Source organism: Furipterus horrens, unplaced genomic scaffold, assembly GCF_987537825.1.
Source record: "Furipterus horrens unplaced genomic scaffold, mFurHor1.1.pri manual_scaffold_15, whole genome shotgun sequence".
Classification (NCBI taxonomy): domain Eukaryota; kingdom Metazoa; phylum Chordata; class Mammalia; order Chiroptera; family Furipteridae; genus Furipterus; species Furipterus horrens.
In genome coordinates this window covers 668,006-691,924 of record NW_028327185.1, presented here as the reverse complement: position 1 = coordinate 691,924, position 23,919 = coordinate 668,006, and the positions used below count along the sequence as shown (strand labels likewise).

At 63.7% G+C, this 23,919-nt stretch overlaps 2 protein-coding genes across 2 annotated transcripts in view; both read right to left on the bottom strand.

Annotated features, from left to right (window-relative positions):
* TNNT2 (troponin T2, cardiac type) overlaps positions 1-23,919 on the bottom strand; it is a 323,809-nt gene that overhangs the window by 262,634 nt on the left and 37,256 nt on the right. The window lies entirely within an intron of this gene.
* Positions 294-21,562, bottom strand: LMOD1 (leiomodin 1). The gene is made up of 3 exons (XM_090263154.1): positions 20,387-21,562; positions 928-2,356; positions 294-332 (listed from the first exon to the last, which is right to left on the bottom strand). The coding sequence occupies exons 1-3, from the start codon at positions 20,645-20,647 to the stop codon at positions 304-306; spliced, it is 1,719 nt and encodes a 572-aa protein (XP_090119280.1). The 5' UTR covers positions 20,648-21,562; the 3' UTR covers positions 294-303.

The following is a 23,919-nucleotide window of genomic DNA, read 5'->3' as shown; positions in this document are numbered from 1 at the left end:
CACGGCCCAGCAGCCCTGCCCAGGGCTCCTCAGAGGCCTGAATCCTGGCCCTGGAGGGCGGGGGGCTGGGCTATGACGTGGACCCTGTGGGACATCCTTCCTGGACCCCAGCAGCATGCCATCTTCTGAGGAACGTGCGCGGAAAGGACTCGATGTGTCCAGAAACGCCAGCTCCGGGAGCAGAGGAAACACCGGACAGGAAAGCGTGGCCGGGCCTTGAGGTGCCCGGCGGACGGCAGCCATTGCAGCAGGCCGGCCAGGGCGGGGTCTGCAGGCCCTGGAGGGCGGTCCCGGCAGCCTGTGCTACTGCAGCAGTTTGGGCACTTCCACCTGTAAGGACAAAGTGGAGCATCAGGGAGGCAGCCCTGAAGGGTCTGGAGGCAGACACTGCAGTCCAGGTCTGCGGGGGACTGAGAACAGGGTGTGGACACAGGGCAGTGCTCCTTTCAGGAAGCAGTGGACGTCATCAGTGACCACTGGGGTTACAATGAGCTTGTCCTTTCCCTCCCGCTGACTAGTCCCAGGTGATGTTGTGGGTTGTGGGCCAGGTCAGCTGCGTGCCTCTGTCCTCAGGGAGCAGAGAGTCCAGGATGCTGATGGCCCTGGCCCTGTATGTCACAGTGGGGCTCTGCTGAGGGCTGAGTCTCCCTGAGACCTTTGCGATAGATGGGCTGGGCCATCCTGAGAGGGAGCTGGAAAATTGGGGGCTGGCGGTAGGAAGGGCTGAGGCCGATGCTCTGTGGGAGGCTGCTTGTCACTTCCAGGAGGAGGCTATAGGAAACCCTGTAAACAAAGGACAGTCCCCTCTGAGGGACAGAGGTGCCCACCTGGAGGCAGGGCGACCGACCAGGTGACCCTGAGCATCTGCACTCTGCCTGTCCCCTCTGAGGTCCCCTGCCCGGCTGGCCCACCCCCTGAGACTTAACTTCTTGAGCTGCTTCAGGTTGCTGGAGCGGATGGCGGCCAGCAGCTGGTCGCGGGAGTTCTTCTCCTGGATGGGGAGGACTTTGTCCCCCATCTTCCTCTGGGTGGCTGGCGAGAGGGAGTCCCTCAGGTTCTCCACCATGAGGGGTGGGGCCAGGGGAGGCGGCGGTGGGGGTGGGGCAGCCGGAGTGCCCCCTCTCTTAGGCGAGTTCTTGGGCGAGGCCTTTGGAGACGGCTGGGGCGAGGGGCCAGGGGAGCCCTTGGCCGCCGCCCCGACCTTGGGCACGGCCAGCAGCCCCTTGGGCTCGGCGCCGGCCTCCTGCGCCTGCCGCTGCTGCAGGCGCTTCTGGCGCTGCTTGTCCATGTTGCGGCTGAGCAGGTTGGTGACGGTCATGCGGGGCCCGGCCAGCTCGAAGTGGTAGCCCAGCTTGAGCAGGGTGGTGTTCTCCCGGAGCAGCTTGGCGATCTCCATCTCTGTCTTGCCCCCGCAGATGTGCCGCTGGTTGTGGAAGCGCAGCTCGGTCAGCGTGCTGTTCTGCAGCAGCGCCCGGAAGATGGCCAGGATGCCCTTGCCCGTGATGTGGTTGGAGTCCAGGTTGAGGCTGGCGATGGCCTTGTTGCCCTTGAGCATGGCCGCTATGGCGAAGGCCACGTGGTCGTCGGCCCGCGTGTTGGCCAGGGCGAACACCCTGACCACGGTGTTGAGCTCCAGCGCCTCGGCGAAGCGCACCAGGATCTCGGTGGTGATGCAGTCGGAGTTGTTGACGTTCACCTCGGTCACGCTGGGGTCATTGTTCCTCACCTGCTCCAGGGCCTCGTCAAAGATGCCGGGCGCCGCCTCCTCCTCCGCCTGGGCCAGCCCCTGCGAGGGCTCGGGGGGCTCCCCGGGGACTGGCTGCTCGGCAGCCTCCACCTTCCTCTCCTCCACGGGCCCCCGTAGGTGGGGGGCCTCCTCCTTTCTGACTTTCTCATCATCCTTTTTCAGGCTAGTGCCCCCACTTTCCCGTCTCAGCTCCTGGTCCTCCCGCCTGGCAGCCTCTGTGTGCTCACCCCCTCCTTTCACCTTCCCGTCTTCTTTCTTATCCTTGTCCCTGTTCACCCCAGGGCTCCTGTCCCTGCCTCGCTGCTCCTCCTCCTTCCTGGGGGCCCCCCTGCCGCCCCCCCGCCCGTCCCCGCCAGCCTCGGTCTTGTCCACGACGGCCCTGACCCGGCCCCGGTCAATGCCCCGGACAAGCTTCTCCTCCCTGGGCTGCTGGGCGCCTTTCCCCTCTGCGTCGTCGCGGTCTCTTGAGAAGCTTTTCTTCAGGGCCCCCCGCCGGGGCTCCCTCCCCAGGTCCGAGTCCCGCCGGGGGCCCAGGGCTCGTCTGCCAGCATCGCTGCCCCTCTCCGCTCCGTTCTTGGCATCTGTCTTGGCTTCCACTTGCTTGCTTTCCTAAGAATTCAGAAAAGAAAAATAAACATTAGGAGCCAGCCCCAGGGGGACAGGGATGGCCACGGGGACCAGCATGGGGGGCACTTATGTAACTGCTGGGGGGTGGGGAAGTGGGGCGGGACCAGGCGCGGGGGGGGGGGGGGCTGGGCTGTGGCAGCCCCCTCCCCGGGGCCCCAGGCCAGCGCCGCCCTTTTTGGCCGGGCATGTAGGTTCGCGTCCGGCCGGGGCCCCGCTCTGCCAGGCTGGAACCCAAGGCAAGAGGAAAGCCCACGAATTCTGGTCTTGTCTTTATTTACAACTTTGTGCACTCCTCGTGGCTCTTCGCATTACATTCCATTTTTTACACTAACCATGAAAATATCGGTCATCTCAGCCCCGAGGCTTTCTGGTGCCCCTGGCAGCCTGGGCTGCGGCCAGCGGCTCCTCCATCCCCCCCTGCTCCTGCCCTGCCCGCAGGGGGTCAGCGGTCCCCAGACACAGGCATCGACACCAGCACCTGCTCAAAGCAGGGACAGAGGCTAAAGGGACTAACGTGACACTGCTGGCGTCTTATCCTGCCCACTAAGGGCGTGGTGCCTCCTCTCTGCTGTGCCTGTCTCGTTGAAACAGGAGTGGCAGGCCTGTGGTCAAATGTGTGTGGCTTTCTGATAGGCCACGACATTTTCCTTTTCCTTTTTTCCATAGAAACTGACCAGCTACGCAGACCCCAGCGCAGCGGGGTCTTGGAGGCTGGGCATGTCCTTCCTTAAAGATTTGTCACAGGGCAGACTGTGGCCTGATCATTAGAAAGCCTTCCTGTCGTTGGGGTGCTGGGGAAGAGGGGGCAGGGGAGAGGAGGGTCCCATGAGGACAGCTTATACCTGCGGCAAAGCACAGGCCTCAGGCACCTGCCCCAGGGCCCATCCAGCAGCAGCTAGAGTTCCAGCCAACCTGACCTCCCGGGGCGCAGGGCCTAGTGAGACAGGCCCTTGGAATGTGCCTCCCTCCTCTGGGGGCCGGAGCAGCAGCAGGGGCTCCTCTGGGGCTGTGAGGAGGAGGCGCCCTTCACCCTCACTCTGGCTCCCAGCCACCAGCTGTGAACCCCCTTGGTCACCTCCCAGGGCTGGGGCAGAGGGGCCATGACGTGGCCACACCTTGATTCAAATGAAGGACAGGAAGCAGGAGATGCACAGACAGTCACAAGGAACCTGATGGGCCACCTTTCGACTCAGGACATGCCCGTGACCTGCCCACGGTCTGACTGGTAAACTGCCCCTCCCTCCCCACCCCCCGGGACGATGGCCTGGTCCCAGGGCCCCTGCAGGAGCTCGCAGGGGGCCCGCACTGTGCACGCGGCAGGGCCCCTGGCAGCTGCGCCCTCTGTGAGTTCCCGCGCCACAACCAGGCCTTACCTAGAGGAGTCTGGGAATCCAGAGAGATGAAAACTTAACCAATTTCACTCGTAAGTTCAGGAAAAACTAGGCCTCAGACTGCTGTCACTAGCAGCAGCCAGGTCACCCCCTCTGGCCTTCCCCAGCCTCCCTCCGGGTGCCCCGCTGCCCACAGCACACTGAGCCTGGCCTTGTCCCCTCCCAGCCCAGCCAACATCAGACAAGGTCTCGCCAGGAGCACCCCCATTCCCACAGGGTACACCCCAGCCCTGCGGGATCCGCCACGGGTCTGTGCTTGGGGAGCGGTGCCAAGCCTTTAAAAAGAACCTCATGAAAAACAGGCTGGGGGCGGAGGGCTGATGAATCGGTTCCACCAAACGGCGGAATGAGTGGGGCTGGGTGGCTGCAGGAAAGTCCACGTTGCCTTAAAAGGAGAAGGTGCCCGTCCTGGGGCTGGGACTGCGGCAAGCGCCTGGCCCAGTGGAGCCCCGCCGCCTCCTCCTTCCCTAAGCGGGAGTCCGCCAACGGCTCCACTTCCAGAACCGGCGGTGCCTCCCTGTGGCCCCCAGAGGTTATTCTTGGACTGTGTTCCTGCCTCTAGGCTCACTGGACTACTTGCCTCTTGTGGCAAGAAGGGCTCAGGTTAGACACTACTAAGAACTTCCAGAGAGCGGGGCCTGTGGCCGAGGCTGAAGCAGCAGCACCCTTCCATCTGGGAAAGCATTAGGGTGGGTGCGCAGTCCCTCCTGGAGATGGGGTGGAGGGCAGGACCCCGGGAACCGCAGTGGCCCGTGGTGCAGGCAGGGAACTAGCTGTGTGCCGCGTTCCTTCCCCGTCTCCTCCAGGCCCTGTGGCCCCGCGGTGTGGCTCTGGGCCTGCCACTGGGCTGGGACCCCTGTGAGGCGTTTGGCAGGCTCCGATGAGCAGAACGCGGCCCTCTGCGGCCTTGGGCGCCCAGGCCACCTCCTCTGCGAGTCTTGCCTGACTCAAGAGAGAACACTCACCCCCTGCATCGCCAAAGGGGCGGAGGAGAAGAGCCGTCCTCTAACCAAAGTCCCCAAACTGCGAGGACTTGCTCTACGTGAGCTCAGGCCACACTGAGGCCCCCTCCTTCTACCTGGGGACCTTCACCGGGTGGCAGAGGTCTCTGCAGGGGAACGCTGCCCCGGGCGTCTACAAAGGAGGGCGTCTGCGGACCCCACTTCCTAAGGGCAGCGCCAGGCCCAGCCAGACCCTGGCCCGGCCTTGCAGGGCAGAGCCCGGGGCACAGGGATGCGTTTGTCCCTTCCCCTACGCAAGGCTGAGGTGCGCCGCTGGGAGACCCAGGGCCCGAAGCTTCCTGCAGGGCAGGAGTCCCCGCCTGAGGCTCACGGGGCACAGCTTCAGACCTGGTGGCTGAAACTGCCCCTAGAAAGCCACCGGCCCCCTCGGCCCCGCCTGGCTGTGGGGTGTGACTGGTTCCCTCAGGACCGTTGCCACCTGAGCAGAACGGAGCGGCTGACCTGGAAGGGCCAGGCACCTGCTGGTATCTGAGCGGAGCCGCTGGGAGCCGAGAAGAGCTGCCCCCGCTCAGCTGTCCCTGGCCGCCCCGGGGTCTACAGGAGCCGGTCGCCCCTCAGCTCTGGGAATGGCACTGCGCTTTCTCCCCCTACGAAGAAACTGGAGAAACTTGAACACAGAGGCGCTTGCTCCACGGCTCTGAGCGGATATGTGTCCGGCGCAGGGTCCCTGCCCCAGCTGTGTGTCCCGTCCTTCCTGAAGCCTCAGGCCAGGGTGCCCAGGCACCTGCCAGGACTCCTCTGCAGCGTAACTGCCACTGTCCTGAACGTGCGCGCTCCACACGCGGTCCCCTCCCTGCCCAGAGGGTGCTTGAATCACGTGGTGGCATGACTGCTCCGGGCAGTTGTCACAGAAGAAACAGGCCACAGTCACACAGCCACCGCAGAGGAAGCTGGGACTCAGCACAAGGCTGAACCTCCTCTGTATCACGTGCGCCACTGAGGGGCCGCACGTGGAGCCACTCGGTCACCTGCCTGCCCAGTCCGGGGACAGCCCACCCCGCCCAGCACTGAGGTGAGGTCCAGGGCCCCCACGCTCAGCGCTCACCTGTGTGGGGCTCCGCAGAGGCACCCACCCTCCTCAGCCCGCCAGGGGGCCCCCCACATCAGCGTAACTTCCCCATATCAGCTTCCCTGGGTGCTCAGCACAGACTCGCAATGGCAGGGGGTCTGGGTGGGCAGGGCCTCATCCTGCAAAGCGAAAGGTCGCCAGTTCGATTCCCAGTCAGGGCACAGGCCTAGGGGGCGGGCCAGGTCCCCGGTCAGGGTGCGTGTGAGAGGCAACCGATTGACATATCTCTTGCTCTCCTCTCCCTCCCTTTCTAAAAACAAACAAATAAATATTAACAACATAAAAAAAAGAAAGAGCCTGTGGGCTCCCTTTGCAGACAAAAGTGAGATAAGGGGGGGTGGGAGGAGAAACACCCCGGTGGCCAGCAAGGGCCCGGGCAGAGGCAGACCCTGGAGAGACCCCCGTGGGTCCTGACAGAGGCCAGCACAGCGTGGCCCGCAGAGGGGACGGCGTTGGTCCTGTCTCTCCGCTCCCCAAGCACTGAGCAGTGGGGGCGGGTGGTCAAGTTCACTTCAAGCTGAGCAGGTCGGTCCTCCAGGGGCTTCTCCCTGGCCTGCCCAGCCCCCGGAAACCCGTCCTCCGGACCAAGACCGGGGCCCCAGCTGCTCGCCCAGGTGGCCCTGGCCTCCTGCTGCGGGACGGGCGAGAGAGCATCTTGTAGCCCGTGGCCCGCATGGTGTCCCTGGCCGAGGGCAGACGCGTCAGGATGGATACATGCAGAATGCCCCTCCTTCTTAAGGCTGGAGGCCTGCCAGGGTGCAGACGGCCCCATCTCAGGCACCCCCACATCTGCAGACGGACACTGGGGTCGTCGGGACCAACGCCTCTGAGACCCTAGCCATGCACTGACTGACCAGTCAGTCCGCCCAGGCCCAGCTGTCATCCCCATGGGCATGTTCGCAGCTCGGACCTGTCCACGCCACCTGCCTTGGCCGCTCCACCCCTGATCCAGTGTGTCCGACCCACCCTGGTGGGAGCCCAGCCCCCTGTCCAGTCGACGGCACGCGCTACCCAGTCCGAATGCCCGTCCTTGTCTTTGCCCCGAGGAGCACGTGGGCCACCACCCTCCGCAGGAAGTCAGCTGCTCTCAGCTCTGTCCCTGCCCTCAGGTCTCCTCCACTCCACCCACCCCCGGAGGATGGGCTCCTCTACCTCCTTCCTCGGAGTCAATAGAAACCAGGACCGGATTTGCCAGCTTCCCAGCGCCAGGTGGCAAGTATCAGTGCTGAGCAGAGGGCCTGAGAGTCTCAGCCCCGCCCCCAGCCGTAGGTTCACCTTTACCTCCCAGGCCCACCGCCCTCTCCAGCCGCGTGATGGCCAAGAGAAGGCCAGGGGATTGTGACCCTGGGCCGCAAGGACGTTTTCTGACGCCGTCCTCAGACCTGGCTCCCCCAGGGAGTGAACACCACTCCAGCATCCGCTTTGCTGCGTAAGTGGGGGTAGCAGGGTGTGTTGGGTGCTTGGGCTCTTGTATGAAACGTCCCATCAGCCAGAACCCCTGCGTCTTGGAGGGTCACCTGGCAGTGAGGGACGCAGTGTGGCCCTCACTGCCTCTAGTGCCTGGGCAGAGGGGGCAGGAGGGCTGTTTGTCCAAGGCCCTAGCCCCACCCCACATGTCTCCCAGCCCAGCTGCACCGCCAGCCTGGTTGGGGGCCCTGGAGCACCTGTCTGTGTCCAGGCTTAAGGGCCTGGCGGCTGGCAGGTTCCCTCTGTACAAAAGGTCCATCCCAGCGCCTTCTGCAGCCAGCAGGGCTGGTGACTCATCCTGGGAAGCTTGCAGCAAACCCATTTTTGGAGAAACTGGGAAATCTCTTCATAGAAACAAACAAGTCATGTTAGGGCTCCACTCCCGGACGTGCCTGCTGCTCCCCTCTGCTCCGCGTGTCCGGGGAGCGAGCCGCAGAACGCCGGCGGAGCCGCTTAGATGGAAGCTGTTTGTCCCGAGGGCGGTCCGCCGAGGTCCCCAGGGTGGCGGGAGGAACAGGGCGTCCTCGCGCTGTGTGGGCTGCGGTGGAGCCCTGCTCCCGGCCCCCCCCCGCCCCCTCGCTGCCTCTGCCAGCTCCAAGCAGAAGGGCTGCCGGCCTCTCACGCAGGCCCCGCACCCAAAGGGGCTACGTGTGGTTTCATGCTCACTGTTGTCATTGCAAAAGTGTTAACAGTTCTTGAACAAGGGTCCTGAAAATCTGTGGCCAGCCCTGGGCCTGAGAGGAACACTGGACAGAGGAGGCTGGGCTAGAGCCCCCTCCGCCCCTGCGCTCACCCTCTCGGGAAAGGCACACAGGCCCCGGGGCTTCATGGAGTCACTCCAGACTTCCTGCTTCCTCACCACGCAAGGCCCCTCGGCCCCCACCCCGTCGCAGCTCAAATCAGCCCCTCACCAGCCTGCTGCCACTGCTGTGCCCGCGGGACCACTGCCACCGCAGGCCTCCTGGCCTGGGCTGCCTCTCTCCAGGCCGTCTGCAGCCTGGGGTGCATGGATCTTCCTAAGATGCAGATCTGAGCCAGACAAAGTCCAGACCTTTGGGCCCGCCACCCTCCTGTGTCAGCCTCTGCACCCCAGCCCTCTGCACTTGACCTGGTCACAGCAAGGAACACGTGCCGCCCCGCCAGCTCACTGCCTCGAGGGCACGCGCGGCTTCAGCCCTTAGGGCACCCCCCCCTTCTCTGCCTGCCTCCTGTGGGGAACGGCAGGTGCACACACCTCCGGGTGCCCCCGCCTGCTGCCCACTGCTGACGTCTGTCTCATCTGCAGGCAGTCCCAGGCGGGTCCCCTTGATGGCCCCTCCACGCTCGGCCCACAGGCCCCTGCCAGACCTGCAGCAGGCAGGGCGCCCCTGCTCATCCCGTCTGCATCGGTCACAGCGCACTTGCCTGTCCCTGGACTAGACGGTGAGCAACGTAAGGACAAGAGCTGGCCCTTTATTGTCCCCAGCACCAGGCCTGGAAGAGTGCCATGCACGTGGCAAGTACTTGCCAGGGTGACATGAAACTATTTCCGTCCTACCTGCAATGACCCTACCAGGCTGGCTGTGCCTGAGTACTTCCAGTGCCAGGGAGCTCAGCTCTTCCTTTTTACAAAAAAACCTGACCCAGAAAGTCCCTCTGGCCGGGTTCCGTCCCTGGGGCCGTATACAAGCAGGTGCCCTCTCAGCACGTGAGCCTCTGGGGGGGTCTGTTAGGCTGAGCCCCCCCCCCCCACAGCCCCCGTGTGCTGTGCTCCAATTAAGTCACATGTGTCCTCTTCGTTCCCTCTCCTCTGCCTCCTCTGCCCAGTGGCCAACTCAGAAGGGGCCCCTCTGAGCTTCACTCCCAAGCGCTCCAGAGCTCAGATCCCACGGAGGGTTCTGGGTCCTCCCTGTGGGGGCCCCCGGGAGCCCCGATTTTGTGGGCTGGCTTCCTGGCTGCTGCCTCTCCCCCTGCACCTCGGCTTCTCTTTCCTGCCCCTCACTGGAAGGACCAGACCTGCCTCTGGGCAGCCCCCCAGCGAGCATGGGGTCCCGTCTCTGTGGCCGCGCTGCAGGGGAGCCTGTGCCTCCTTGGACCTGGGCCGCGGGCAGGGAGCCGCGATGGCCCTGCTGTGTGACAGCAGGACCCTCCCAGAACACCTGCCACTTCACTGGGGTGAGACTCCCCCAGAGCGGCTAGCAGTGGGTGGGGGGCACTGAAGTTGGCCCCCGAGACTGGAGCATACGCTGGACAAGGCTCAGCGGCCGGGATGGAGAGAAGTGCCAAGTGGTGGGCCCCTGGCGGCCTCCGGTCGGGTCCAGGGAGCTCTGTCCCCCACGCTGCCCTGTCCAGTGGGCACAGAGGCCTGGAAGGCGCACCTACCGGAGTGCAGACTCTGCTGCCCAGAGTCAGTGAGCTTTACAACAGCAGAACCGGGACCCAGTGGCAGAGGAGACAGGGAGAGGGGACCAAGAGGAGCCACATGGCCCCCTGGGGTGCAGCCCCTGGCGTGTGGAGATGCTCCCTGTCCTTGGGGGGCTGAGGAGGCAGTGGTGAGAGATGGGTGAGGACTGCAGGCAGCCAACCCAGCCGATGGCAATGGAGAAAGTATGGATTCTTAGCGAGAGGGGCCATCAGCCTTGAACTTGACAAAAAACCCTGGCAGCCGTCTGGGGAACGGACGCGAGGGAGAGAGGCTCGCTGGAGGCCATCACTGAGGCCCAGACGAGAGGAGACGCGGCCCAGGCTGCACTGTGAGCATGAGGAGGAGGAGGAGGAGGAGGTGAGGTCCAGGCTCCCGTGGGGCGGCCCCTGAGGCCCCGCACAGACAAGCAGGCGTGTGGGGGATGGGCTCCTGGGGCAGCTCTGCCTTCTCCCTGGAGGGAAGCTACTCTGCTTGTGATGGGGCAGCTTGTGGGTTTGTCACAGTTGGGTGGGGACCCTGGAAGCAGAAGGACAGTCTAGCCGTCCTCCCTGCACCTGAGGTTCTCCGAGGCTGGGGCCCCGACTCTGGTTTTAAGTGGTAACAATTCTTTCCTCCCAAGACAAAGGGACCCAGGCCCATCCGTTCCATCATGGTCTGGACAGACTGATACCTCTCCCAGAGCTACAGGGAGCGGGGGAGAAGGCAAGGTAGGGTCTGCTCAGCACGGTGGCCCCTCGGACATCAGGAACTTGACCCTGGGCTGTGGGGTCTCTGCTCTGTGCATGGCCACCAGCTTCATTTGCAGCTTCAGTCAGTGTCCCTGCATCTCGGCAGGGGACACCGTGCCCAGGGTTCTGTTTATCACTGGGCTTGGCTGGCTCCCTCTCCAGGGATGGGCGCCAAAGGCCACAGCCAGGAGCCTGTTCTGCGGGTGTGTTTGGGCCTCGGGAAGTGTATTTGTTGGGAACCATGCAAATGTCCAAATATAGACAAATGGCCCAGCCCGGCCCCACGACGGCCGAGGAGGCTTCTTCGGAAATGGTTGTAGGAAGAAGTTTTAGTGACACGGGGAAAAAACTATAATACGATTTTTTAAAAAGTAAGAAACAGAACATATGCAGACGTGTGATAAATGTCGGCTGTAAAGGAAGCATGGACCCAGAAGCCACGACACTGGTCGCTGCAGCTAACAAGACCAACGGTTACCGGCTCTGCCTCCCTCCCGTCGTCCACAACGCGCCCGAGTGCCCGGGGGCCACAGGTCACACCTGCAGCCGTCGCCCCCCGTGCTGCGTGTCCCACTGCACAGCCCCGTTCAGGTGAAGAGGGCGGAGCCTGGGATAAACCAGAATGTCTCCCCTTGACCCCTTGGTCCCTGGGGTGCTGGAGTCTCCCAAGCTCTGGGGACTGAGAACTGACAGCCATTCTCAGTGCGCAGAGGAGCAGGGCCAGGCAGGCCTGCACTGCATGGAAGGAAGAGGTGCTGCCGTTCTGTGGTGAGTCCCGGGCCCGGGACCGCAGAGGCAAACCAGGCCCTTGGGCCCTACAGCACCCTCTAGGAAACAAATCAGTTTCTTCCCTGTGTGTCTAGAATGGGACCTGCTGTTCAGCATCTTTGGGAGGATTGAGGAAACAGTCGCCCAGCTAATTGTCCTGCGGAACCCTGGCTGGGGGGCCAGTCCCAGCTCTGCTCCCCTGGGCTCCAGCCTCGCAACTCTGAGTGCGGTCGGGCGCAGAACTGGTCCATCCAGACCTCTGGGCCATTGGGCTCACACCTCCATGGGGTCTGCTTCCAGCAGGTCCTCTGCTGGGGCCATAGCACATCCTGCAGGTGTGGGGGCAAAGCTGCATTTTAGGGAAGGATGCAGATGATGGGAACCGGCGGCCTCAGCAAATTATTAGTATCCTCTTCAGGGTCTGTCTGTGGCCCCAGGGATCACAGGCCAACCTGAGCGGGCCAGGCAGGAAGTGCCAGCCTATGGCCTCAGGTCCCCAGAGGACTGGGAGTGTGGGACCCAGAGAAGGAAGAAGAAACAGTGAGCCCTGCAGGCTCTCTCTGCCCAGGACAGACCGACCGGCCGATCACCAGAGCCCCTCGCGGGAGGCCTGACCCTGACCTCACTGGCTGTTTACAAAACTGGAGCAAAGACGTCGCTGCCAGCTCTCCCTGTCCTTGAGGATCTGGACACAAAGCCATTTTCAAATAGCCTCAGAGGAGTGGAGGTGAACTTGTCACTTCTGTGGATTCAACCAAGTAGGACAGGAACAGTACTGGCCGCCTGCTCATCCTTCATTCGTGCAACAGACACCAGCAGGGCCGGCACCGTGCTCGCCGCGGGGACCTGAGACGACACAGCCAGGCCTTGTCCCCAACGCGTGTGGAGAACGCACAATGTGCAGTGACAGGATACGAGAAGGGAGCGCACATGGGGGGGGCGGGCATGTCACCCAGACCGGAGGTGACGGCAGGAGCGAAGGCGAGACGCAGGACAGAGCCCAGGGCCGTGGAGAACCAAGGGTCAGGGGGAAGCTAGAGAGACGGGAGCGTTGGATGGTGAGGGCCTCCCAGGCCACGCTGAGGAGCGTGGCCTTGACCCCAGGGGCTGGCCGTGATCAGCATAGGATCAGGGTGGCGCTTTCACTCAACAATGAGGCCCTGGCTGCTGTGGGGAGGCTGGGTTGCAGCGGGATGGGACGCTGGGGGTCGTGGCCTCCTTCTAGCTGGTAAGGGACACGGGGGATGGAGTTGTAACAACGGAGGGCAGCAGGGACAGGTTCCGGGGTACGACCGTCAAGAGAGTCCGGGAAGCCCGGGAGCAGGGCTGGAGCAGGACAGCCAGGTTGTGACCTCAGTGTCCCTCTGCATAGCTTCTCTCCCCCACTCTGCAGGAGGCAGCAAGAGAGGCGGCTAGGGGTAGGGGGCGGGCTGATGACTAATTTATTTTTAGACTAGCTGAATTTGAGACACTTGAGGAGTCCAAGAGGCAAGGGAATGATCTAGAACTCAGAACAAAGATCTAGGCCAGAACTGGAGAGAGCACCTGGGGGCAGCGGATCATGGGCTGCAGGGCGCCGCCCTGGAGGGTGACAATGTTTAGGTCAGAGGAGGAGACGCCCTGAGGGAGGGGACAGGAAGGAACAGCTGGAGACAGAGAGAAACCAAGAGTGGGGTGTCCTGGCAGCGCGTGCTTGACCACCACAAAGCCAGCAGGCAGGGCAAGACTGAAAAGTGCCCCCTGGATACAGCACCAGTGAGGTCGTCGGAGACCTGCCCAGGGCTGACGTCAGCCAGCGAGTAGCAGGGTGGCCTGCGGGGGACGGCCTGGGACCTGGGATGGGAGGGTTGTCCGCCCAAGAGGCGAGCGAGTTGGGGGTGGGGGGCAGCAATACGGAAGCTTATCTGTCTCCAGGTAGCAGCGGCAGAATTGGAACGCGCTCTCCCCGACAGCTTCAGGTTTCTCCGTGAAATCGGACGCCAGGCCCTCTGCTGAGGGTGAAAGCGGAGCCGGGACCAGAGGGCCAGAGACAGGGTCACGAGGGTCCTGTGAGGCTCTGCAGGCAGCCTGGGCTTGAACCCCCAGCATCGCTCTGTCCAGGTGTGATGGGCAGCTCCGGAGGCGGTCAGGTGCCACCTGTTTACTCTTGTGCAGGTGGGGGGGGGGGCGGACAGGGTGGGTCTGAGAATGACCACAGTAGGGACCTGAGCTACCCAGGTGGGTAAGTGAGGTCTGTCCTCGAGGGAGTCAGCACCGCCGAGGCGGGAGGAGGCCTGAAGTCAGAGTCCTGGGCGCAGCGTCTGGCGCGGGTTCAGTCAGGGCTCCAGCTGTTAACGGGGCCAGGCAGGTGGGCGGGAGGCAGGATGTGTCCCAGGACAGGCCAGCTCCCTGGCTCTCTCAAAGATGGATTTCACTGGAGGCGACGGCAGTGGCAATCGACTCACTGAAGGCCTCCTGCCTGCAAGTCACTGCATTCCACCTTCACACTTGCACGCGAGCCTCAGAGACTCCAAATGAGGCAGCAGCACCTCCATGTGCAGAGGAAGAAATTAAAGAATCACCATGCGTTTTCCAGGACCCAGCATTTCCACTCTGAGGTACACACCCAACAGACGTGCCGTAGCGAATACACCCCAAAACGGACAGAGAGGTCCCCCAGCTTTGCTTGTGATCGCCCCAGCAGTCCATGAGCGTGGAACGGACGGCGAACAGGGAGATGCCGCGCAGGCCACAGGCTGACACACAGGGAGCCCCGAGGTTCTCTGCGTCCAAGGCTGACCCGCAGGCGAGACTGGCCTGGGGCCGGGGCGGCGGGCGGGCGTGGACAAGCCCAGGACGCTGGGGGCGGGCCCTGCCGGGCTGGGAATTCCCATTTCTTGTTCACTTGGTGCGAATAACGCAACTCCCCATCGGTGTTCTGCACACTCTTGTACGTACCTTGTAGTTCGGCAAAAGCGCACAGGAGAAAACTCCACACTGTCAGGCCAACATGTGACATAAGGATACATTAAGGATAAAAATAAGCATCTGTGCTTGTGTGAGCCACGCAGTTCCCACCCAGGCCTCGGCCTGGCCACGCCTGCCGCCCCACATGGGAGGGGCCCCGCAGCTACGGCCAGCCCTGCTCCCTGGGCAAAGGGCTCCTGTCCCTTCCCAGCGCCACCGGGGCGCCCTCTTCACGGCACTGCCCCCGTCCGCACACCCATGTGTGTGTGAGAATGCGCCCCAATTCCACATTCCACTCTAGTCCCGGCCCTCCTCCCCCCCCAACCTCTTCACTCCCAGGAACAAAACACAGAGAAAAAGGAGCCGGGTCCACGCTCTGTGTCCAGTCACGTCCAGCACTCGCTCTCACAGGTCCAGGTCCCTGCAGTGGAGGCGCGCCTCCTGCCCCTCGTCCCCCGCGCCCACATTCTCGCCCGGGGCTCGGGGGTTCAAACGTCCCAATCACCTGCCAGCCCTGCCTCCCCACTGAGCACCAGACTGGTCACCTCTGGGGCCCCGCACGCCCTCTTGGAGGAGCGGACTTTGCCCGAATCAGAGTTCTCACTGCCTCTAACCCTCTCCTCCTCTGCCCTCTCCCAGCTCAGCAAATGGCATCAAGTTTGCCCAGGAGCTCGGGCAGGGCCGGCCAGCCCAGCTCCTCGCTCCCCAGGTGCCAGCCAGTCCTGCCCGTGCTGCCTGGGTCTGGCCACCCCTCACGCTTCCCTGAGCTCGCGCCTGCACCCTGTCCCCCTCAGGTCCTTCCTTCTGGTGCTGGCGGGTCACACGGGCCCGGCCGTCCCACCGGAGGTGGGCAACCCGCAGACCCCCTCACCGAGCTCGCCGGCCTCACCTCCTTCCACCGACCAGGCCACCCTGCTCCCCTGCCCCCAGGAGTCTGTTTGCTGCCCCCTCTGCCCGGCCGCCCGTGGCTAGCTCCTCAGGCCCCTGACTGGGCTGCCGTGTTTGGCAGCACTCTCCCTGGCCAGCTGCGCTCTCTGCTGTAACTGCATTGTTCTTCTTTATGACACATGTATGTGCTACACATGATCTCTGAGAGGTGAAGTGACCTGTTCAGGTCACACAGCCAGTAACAGCAGAGCAGGATCTCACTCAGGTCTGGCTGGGCTGGGAAGACACTATTCTAAGCACGAGACTCAGTACACTCTCACCCAGAGCTTCATGGGAGTCCTGCCCCCCCCCACCGCACCCCCACTCCTGCCCAGAGCTCCACTCTGGCTTGCTCAGTGTCTCAGGGGCAGGAGGGGGGCGGTGTGTGGGAGCAGGAGGCCTTCCATCCCCCACTGTTTGTACACAGTGTCCCGGCGACGGAGCTGCTCTGCCGCCTGGCCTGCCGCGGACCCCAGGGACGGCCGGGGCGCGCCCTGCCCGAGCGGCCCTGCTTCGCGTGGACAGGCAGACATGGAGGACCCAGCCCGTGTGAGCCCTGCAGCCTGGGGCCTACAATGAGCTGGGCGAGGGGCACAGGGTGGCACAGGGGGGCGTACCGGCCTTCCTCCCTGAGGCAGCTCCCTCAACCCACTTGTGAGCATTTTTTTTAAAAGGTTGACTTGGCGCAGAGGCAGGAGTGCGCCACGCCGTCACATGCCCTCCAGCGTCACCCGAGCCCTGGGCAGCTGCTGTCCTTCCCCCTCGACAGGCCGAGCAGTGTGGGCCACAGCTCTGCTCACACCACGCACGGAGGCCCTCCGTGCAGTTCCCACGCTTCCTCCCGAGGGGACCCGCTCCGGTGCACAGGCTCAGGGAGACGCGGACCCTGGGCTTTCGCTCCCACACCGCAGGTGCTCCCCAGCCCCCAGCTGAGTGGAGCAATGCTCTGAATCCAGACCCCCCCCCAGGGGGCGGGCCAACAAGGTAGCAGGCTGATGGGTGGGGCCTGCATGCTATGGCCCAGGACGCTACTGTTCATCACCCTGGGCAGGTGTCTGGTCCCCCGCCCCCAGCTCTGCCCTTGTGCCTGTCACGTGCGCCCATGCATGCAGACTTCAGGCAATCGAGGGCGACACCCCAGCCTCTGCCCGATGGGCCTCCCAGTGTCTCCCCACGCTCCACACATGCTCGGCCACAGGGCGCTGCCATGAACCCCAGTCTCCTGGGAGATGGAGGCTGAGGCCTGGAAGACAGGCTGGCTGAGGGCTTTGTCCCCACTGGGAGTCTGCTCAGATGCTCCTCTTCCTGCCTCAGCCCGGGGACCCCGAAGCCTCCAGGGACCATCAACAGCCCCTCACTGTTGAGCTGTGTCCTTGGCCCTCTGCATCTGCCCCACCTCCCTGTCTGTGCCAGTCTGACCCTCGCTGGGCACCTCTCCTGCCCTCTGCAGTGGCCTCCAGGGCTATCTGGGGTGCCAAGCAGTGTCAGTCCCCCAGCCAAGGGCGGCGCTGCCCAGTGCACTGCAGACAGAGCTCAGCCCTGCAGGACAAGCGAGAGCAGGGTGCCCGGCCTTCCCAGCGCCCCCATCCCTATGGAGAGTCTGGAGACGCTGGGCCGTGGTCTGGGGCAGGTGGCGGAGGTAGGGGCAAGGCCGTGCGGGCCAGTGAGCAAAGGGGAAGATCAGCAGGCCAGTGGTGGTGGGTCAGTGGGGAGCTTCCGGTGAGTTTTCCCCGGGGAGCCCCTGAAAGCACTCCCTGCACCCCAGCTCGGTCGCCTGCTCCAGCTGCAGCCAGTGCCAAACCCCAGCCTGGTAGCGCGGGAGCAGCCCGGGGAGTCAGGCTGGGAAGGAAAGAGGACACACCAGTGACCCGCTGGGGATCCGGTTCCAGAAACCTGAGCCAAGGACAGGGTTTCAAGCACCGTTGGAGGTGCACCTGCCCAGGGGCTGCTACCTGCGGGCCGGTGAGGACCAGGGTGGAGCACACAGCCGAGTGATGAGAGCTCTGCCCCTTTAAAGGGAGGAGGGAAGCCAAGCCCCATCCGCCTCACCTAGACCCCCCCGCCCACTCACTCACGCCACAGCAGAGGCTGAGGAAGGAGACCGGCAAGCGGACGAGGTGCCAGCAGCACAGGTTGGTGCAGCCCAGCCCTGTGGTGCCGGGGCCCTCACCCCAGCGGTGGTCCTCGCCCGCCCAGAGGAAGGGGGCCTGAGACCCCAAAGGCAGAGAGGAGCCCGGGGTGGGGATGGGGGTGACATATGTGTGACGAGGTCACGACCCTCCACAGTCTAGACCCACCCAGCATGAGAGCCAGAGCGTGAATCTTGGGGGTCCCCCTCCCCAGGAAGACCCAGAGCTCAAGATACAGACTGGTTTCTGTCTGTGAAAACATGGGTACCAGAAGGGTCAGAGGTACACAGGAAAAGGGGAGAACCCCCCATCTCGCCTCGGCCCCCCGGCCGCTACTACTCCCCTTAACACGTTCTTTTCAAGCCAGTTCCCCGTCCTGTCCGTTTCCCAGGGCAGTTCAGTGTTCTGTCCGAAAGAGGAGCACGCTTTGCAAAGGGCAATGTCGCCGAGGCCTCGTCTGGCCTGCAAGGAACTGACCAAACGTTCTGAGTGCCCCCAACACGCAGGCAGGACGCGCTTTCCCTGACCCACACCTGGTTCCACTAGTCCTAGCCCCTGACCCACACCGGGTTCCACTAGCCCTAACCCCTAGCCCGCACTCGGGGCTAACAGTCATGCAGCTGGTCCCAGGGGCTGGGGACAGGCTGTGTTACGGCCCTGTCCCTACAACAAGTCGTGACCCTGTAACACTGCAACGCTGGTCCTGTACATGTGTCTTGTCATCCTGATTAGGTGACAAATTTGGGGCAGGGGCTGGCCCTGGTGTGGCCAAGAGGAGGAGGGACGGCCCTCAGCCAGGCCGGCTATGTACTCGATGGGTGACCTCAGGCCTCGGTTTCCTGGCCTGTGTAATGGGGGCGAAGAGGCCTGCTTCCCCAGAACTGCAAGGCTCCTGCAGAAGAGAAGGGGAGCACGCTTGGCAGCAGCTGGTTCTCTGTCAACGCTCAAGTCAGGGGACGTGGCCTCACAGCCACTGCTCACACCAGCCACGAGCTCCTCACGCAGAGTCAAGGGGGGGCCAGCAGGCACTGCTGGGGGCCCAGGGCCTACAGCCAGCAGCCGCTCCGCATGCGGGACACACCCGCGCCCAGCACCCAGGGCCTCACGCCCGGCACCCGGGACCCCGCAACCGGCACCCAGAGCCTGCGTGTTTCCTCTGGTCACCAACTGAGCAGACGGTTTGGCCTGCCCCGCCTGGGGGCGCACCAGGCGGGGGGCAGCTGCCCTGTGCTCCCTTCCCCAACTTCTGGGTCTCCTGACTCAGCTGGATGAGCAGTTTGCAGCTGCGTTTACTGCGTGCAAACCACCTGCCGAGCACCGTGCACAGGCTTCACGTCCTGTCCCTGCAGTTTACATGACAGCCCTCTGCGATGGGGGTTTATAGATGGGAGGGGGCGAGCCAGGTGGGGTGACCTGTGGGTTACTTTGTGACACAGGCGGTAGCTGCTGCTCAAGCCCCAGATTTAGCTGCATACCCACATGTTGCGAATGTTGCTACAGAAGCCACTTGTTAGGGTTCACTCCATTCACCCCGATTTACAGAGATGACTGCCCATGGCTCAGGACACGCCTGCATCTCTGGCCAGCCTCACGTCCTTCATAGGCCCTTGGCCCAGGTGAGGACAGCAGCCCCAGAAGGGAAAGTGGCCCTGAAGCTGTCCTGACACAGAGGACGGACACCCCCACGTGAGTGTGCCCACGCGTGCGCACATCCCCCAGCTCCTGGACGCGGGCTGCCTGGTGGGGCGATGGGGCTGGCGGGGAGCGGAGGTTTGCCACGGTTTTCATTGGCTGAGGAGGAGCGGTTGTAAGAAGACTTCCAGAAGCGCCCAGTTCCTCCCGCGGTCCTGTTTTGGGGACGGAGTGGCAGCTGTTTGCCTGCAGTCTGGGGAGTGTCTGTGGGGCACCAGGCGGCACAGAGCACCCAGCAGCTGTGGGCACAGAGCCCGAGGCCTGGGAGAGCCAGGGCCTTGCTGCGGGGGGGCCGGGGGGGACTGTGGGGGTGCTGAGGGCAGGGACGAAGCCTTTGGGTGTGTTTCCTTTCTTCCCCTGTGCGCCCTGACCAGGCCCTCCCCGCAGGGCCCCCGCCCCGCTCGCTTTTCCCACAGATGTTTCAGTGGCTGCCTCACACAGAGGACAAGGAGTGCTGAGCCTCCTGGCAAGGCCTTAACTGTGGGCCAGGCAGTGGGACAGAGTCTGAGCCCCGGGCTCCCCTCCCCCCTCCCAGGAGCCAGGGCTGAGACCACAAGGTGCTCGGTGACTTGCGTCTGACCAGCTCGGGCCCAGATGCTTTGCAGAGGTTTCCCAGTGAGAACAGACCTGCCACCCGGAGGTCTGCGCCTTGGTCCCCACGGGGGTAAAATGCAGGACGAGAATCGAGGGGGCTGAACTTTCTCTCGCCAGAACTCACAGTAAGGGACAGTGTGCCGGGGCGGCCAGCAGGTGCTGAGACTCAGGGCCAGTTCCCTGCTGTGCAGTCTCCACGGTGGACAGGGGACCCTACAAAGTCCTCCTCAGGGGGAGCCAGCCTGGTTTGTTCCCAGAAAACTCACACACAGACCGAGACAGAGAAAGAGAACTCCATCCCAACCCAGGACGACGGAGAGCAGGTCTGCCGTCGTCCACCCTAGACGTGGGCCGAAGCTTCCAGACCGGTCACCCTCCCCTCCTGGGGGGCAGGCTGCCGGGGGCCACCTTCCTGGCCCAGCAGAGCTGCCTGTGCAGCCCCCCATTCCTGGGAATGACAGGAAGCCGCGGTCTCCCATCCCCAATCGCGGTGGGAGACCCATCTGCCCCGGCTGCCTTGCGGGGTGGAGGGCTTAAACCGGAGCCCCTCTCTGCAGGAGGGCTTAGCTCCCCTCCGGGCGGGCGGCGGCATGAGGCAGGGAGCGTCCTTGGCGTTGCCTCCTGCGCGCAGCGGGGTGGGGTGCATGCCACCGGCTCAGGGGCACCTCCCGCTCCCAGGCTGCCCACAGCCGCTCTAACCCGGGATGCTGCTGCGTTCTGCCAGCACGCCTCAGCCCCGCTTCTACTGGAAATGGGGGTGGAGAGTCAGAGCGCCAGCCACTGCACGGCGTCCCCGTGCCCCGTCCTTCTGAAGCAGTGAGCCCCGGCTGCCCGCGCTTCGCCCACCCCTCTCCCCTGCAGCTCTGCTCACTCACGTCCAGGGACAGCTCCCTCTGGAGAAGCTTCTTGGTCTCCTTCTCGCAGAAGCTGAGCATGGCTTCCCGGTTGTAGGTGCCTGTGGACAGCCTCTCCGTCTGGTTGCGCTGCCGCAGGCCCACGGGGACGCTGCTGTCGGGGTCCGCCCCGTCCAGCTCCTTCTCCAGCTCCTCCATCTCCTCAGGAGACAGGGCGGACAGCAGGCTGTCGATGTCAGGGTCCTCGCTCACCTGCCGGCGGTACTTGGCTACCTTGGACATCTTGGCAAAGTGGCTGCGGCTCTTGCAGGGGCTGCAGGGGAGTCCCGGTGGGCCGAGGCGGGCGGGGCGGGCGGGTCTGGACGCAGCAGAGTGGGCTCAGGAGCACAGCCCGGGCTGCCGAGGACCCGCTCCTCGGCCCTGCACGCCACAGGTGCTGGACTGTTCACTGGAAGCCGCAGGGCTAGTGGCCCCGGCTGGTCTGCCCAGCGGCCAATGAGCCCCAGCGACGGCCCGGCCCTGAAAGGAGAGGCCAATCCCCTGGCGGGGGCGGGCCAGCCTCGCTGTCAGAGCGGTTTGAAACTTGAGGACATTCCAGGGAATCTTGGAGCGTTGTGTGACCAAATTTAGTCCAGAGCATTTAGCCTTTTAAAGACAAGGGGGGCACGCGCTGAGGAAAAATACAAAAATGCACCGGCCGGCAGCAGCAGAGCAGAGCCAGGGAGAGCCAGGAGCGCAGGCCGGCGGACGGGGGGCTTGGGGCCGGTTCAGGTGCATACGCTGCGCCTCGCCCCCACCCCCACCACGCGCCTGGCCCACTGACCCCCTTCTCCCGTATCTGGTCCTGTGTGCGGGGAGGTTCTCCCAGCTGTTTACAGCCCCGGGAAGCACATTCCACTGAGGATCCTGCCAAGGAGAACTTGGGTGCTGAGCCCCGAGGCCTCCGCTGCTGTGGCCTTTCTTGAGCTGAAAGCGGGTTGGCTGTCTGGGGAAGAGGGTGGGCTGTGTGGTCAGGGAAGCCCTCAAGGGCTGTCAGTTTCCACGAAGCGCTGGGCTCGTGGGAAGACAGCTTGAGCCTCCCTCCCCTTCTGCCTGTTTCTTCCTGTGATGGGCGGGAGCACCAGCACCGAGTGGGGCCGGCAGGTGGCCGCCGCATCCAAGTCCAGAGCACGATCCCCGTGTCTTCAGGGAAACATAACTCTGGGCTGCTGCTGGCATGTGTCCTAAGAGGGCCGTCCACGGCTCGCCCATCACACTGCCGTGCAGTCACAAGACACTCAATCTCCTGCCCCTCCCTCCTGCCACCAAATCTCCTCGAGAAGCCCTGGCGTAACCCATTGGGGTAGGTGCTTCGATCTTTCCTGGCGTCCTTCCATCCCGAGCCAGAAGCAGTCACTTGATCAGTACTTGCCGAGTTCAGGGGTCGCCCAGGACAACACTTGGCCCCGCACTGCATGCCCACAGTCCAGCATCAGGGGAAGGCTGAGGAGGGTCAGGCGATGGCACGTGGGCCAGCCACGCAGAGGTGAGGCAGGGGGCCTGGGAGGTGGGGCGGAAGGAGGGCCTCGCGCATCCTGGGTCATAGGCAGTGCGTCTATGAGTCAGGGAACATGAGCGACGCGGGTCAGCCCTGCTCGGGGAGCCAGCGCTACAACCAACGACAGAAGGGCATGTGGCCCTGCCTTCTCGGTGCTTCCGTGCAAAGAGGGGAGACACTTAACCCACCGATAACTTCAAATAAGTCATCAAAACCTGAGAGCCTGCATGTGGCTGTGCGGAAACCACGGGGGAGGCTGGAGAGCGGGGCGGTTCTCCCAGAGACCAGCCTGTGTGGTCGCACGCGTGGAACCTGAAACCGAACCAGCTGATGCGCGGACTCAGAACAGGCGGAGGCAGCTGTGGGGAGGGCGAGTGGGTGATGGGATCCACGCGTGACGGTGGGTGGTGAACGCCGTGCAGTGCAGACAAGCATCGAATTGTACTGTTGCGCACCTGAAGCGTGTACAACCTCACACACCACTCTTAACACAATGAAAAACAGAAGCGTGGGCTCTCCAGGCAATTGGCCCATGTCGGGGCCTCTTTTGCCGCATACCGGCCACCTGACTCTGGGCCCGGCAACTTCTCTGGCTGTAAAGTATGAACAGCAGGTGAACTCTCCTTGTACACTTGTTTGAACGTTAAATTTGAACATTCCCACAAAACGCTTAGTTGTCATACCTGGTGTGGGCAAACACCCAGGAATTATCAGAATTTATTCTGTCCCTGTCCCCTCTCGTCCTGGCTCCTCTCCTCCCTGCCCCACCTGCCCTCCCGCCTTTTCCCTTCTGCCCTTCAGCAGCGACCGCCCTCAGCGCACGCGCACGCACCTGGGCCTTACCTGGCTCTCCCTCACTCATGAGGCACTGACACAGGTGTTGCCATGGGTACACAGCGCCCTGCCACGCATGATGGGGAGAGAGGTACAGCAATAATGATGATGTGGTTATTGTCTTTTAAGTGTATCATCCAATGGGGAAAAGGTAATTATACTAAAAGTCCGAGTCAAGCAGAAGGGGTAGAAGCAATTGGCAAGAGCCCAATGGGAGACACATGAGTTCTGTGGGGAGCTCGCCTGCTGTGGAGGGGGCCCCTGAATCCCCCATCCCACCGCACCCCTCACCCCTACTCTTGCCCCTCCTCAGGCTCACTGCGGCCCAGAAGAGCTTCCAGAGCAGGCGTCACCTTCTGGACCCCCGGCTCTGGAGCCACTGAGCCAACCTCTAGTCCCATCTCAGCTGAGAACAGCTCTTTCCAGCCCCCAAGGCCTCGTCTTTCTCAGGCTTTTTGCCAAAAACGTTCACTCCTCTCGAAGAGCAGTCAGGGCCTGACTCTTCCCAAATACCCGCTGCAGCCCCTGCACCACCTGGTTTCCGTTCTCTTTCAGTCTTGGTCGTCTCCGCTCGAGGGACGCGCTCGACAGCAACCACAGCGCCCAGACCCGAGGGGAAGGACTCAGGCCTCCCAACCAAACGTTTCTGCACCTAACCCCGCGTCCCCGTGGCCTCAGACCCACAGCGCCGAGCAGCGGGCCCGTCTGACCCGTGCCCGTCTGAAGCCTTGGCCCCCTCAGGCCCCGGGGCTCCCTCCGTGGCTCAGACTCCCAGCGTCTCCCCTCTGGAGGCATCACAGTAGGCTGGACGGTGCAGGGGCCCAGAGCCCGGAGTACGGCTTCCCAAGCCCCTGCCAGGAGGGGCCGAGGCCAGCCCGGCTCAGACTCCACTTTCATCTGAAACAAGATCCTCTCGGGGTTCACGGGGTGCTGGCCTGGCCTGTTCACCAGAGACACCAGCACTGCTGCACTAGAGGGTTGGGGAGACGAGGGGAAGAACAGACCCCACGCTCCATGCGGCGGGGGGGCTGGAACCGTGGAACTAGTGCTTCGGGTGGTTCTCAGCGGGGCTGCGCCCCCAGGAGAGGACCGATGTCAGGGACACAGGGTGGCGGAGAAGGCCGGGGCCCTGGAGTCAGGTGATGTGGACTCAGATCCGAGGTGTGTGACCTGCAGCGCCTGG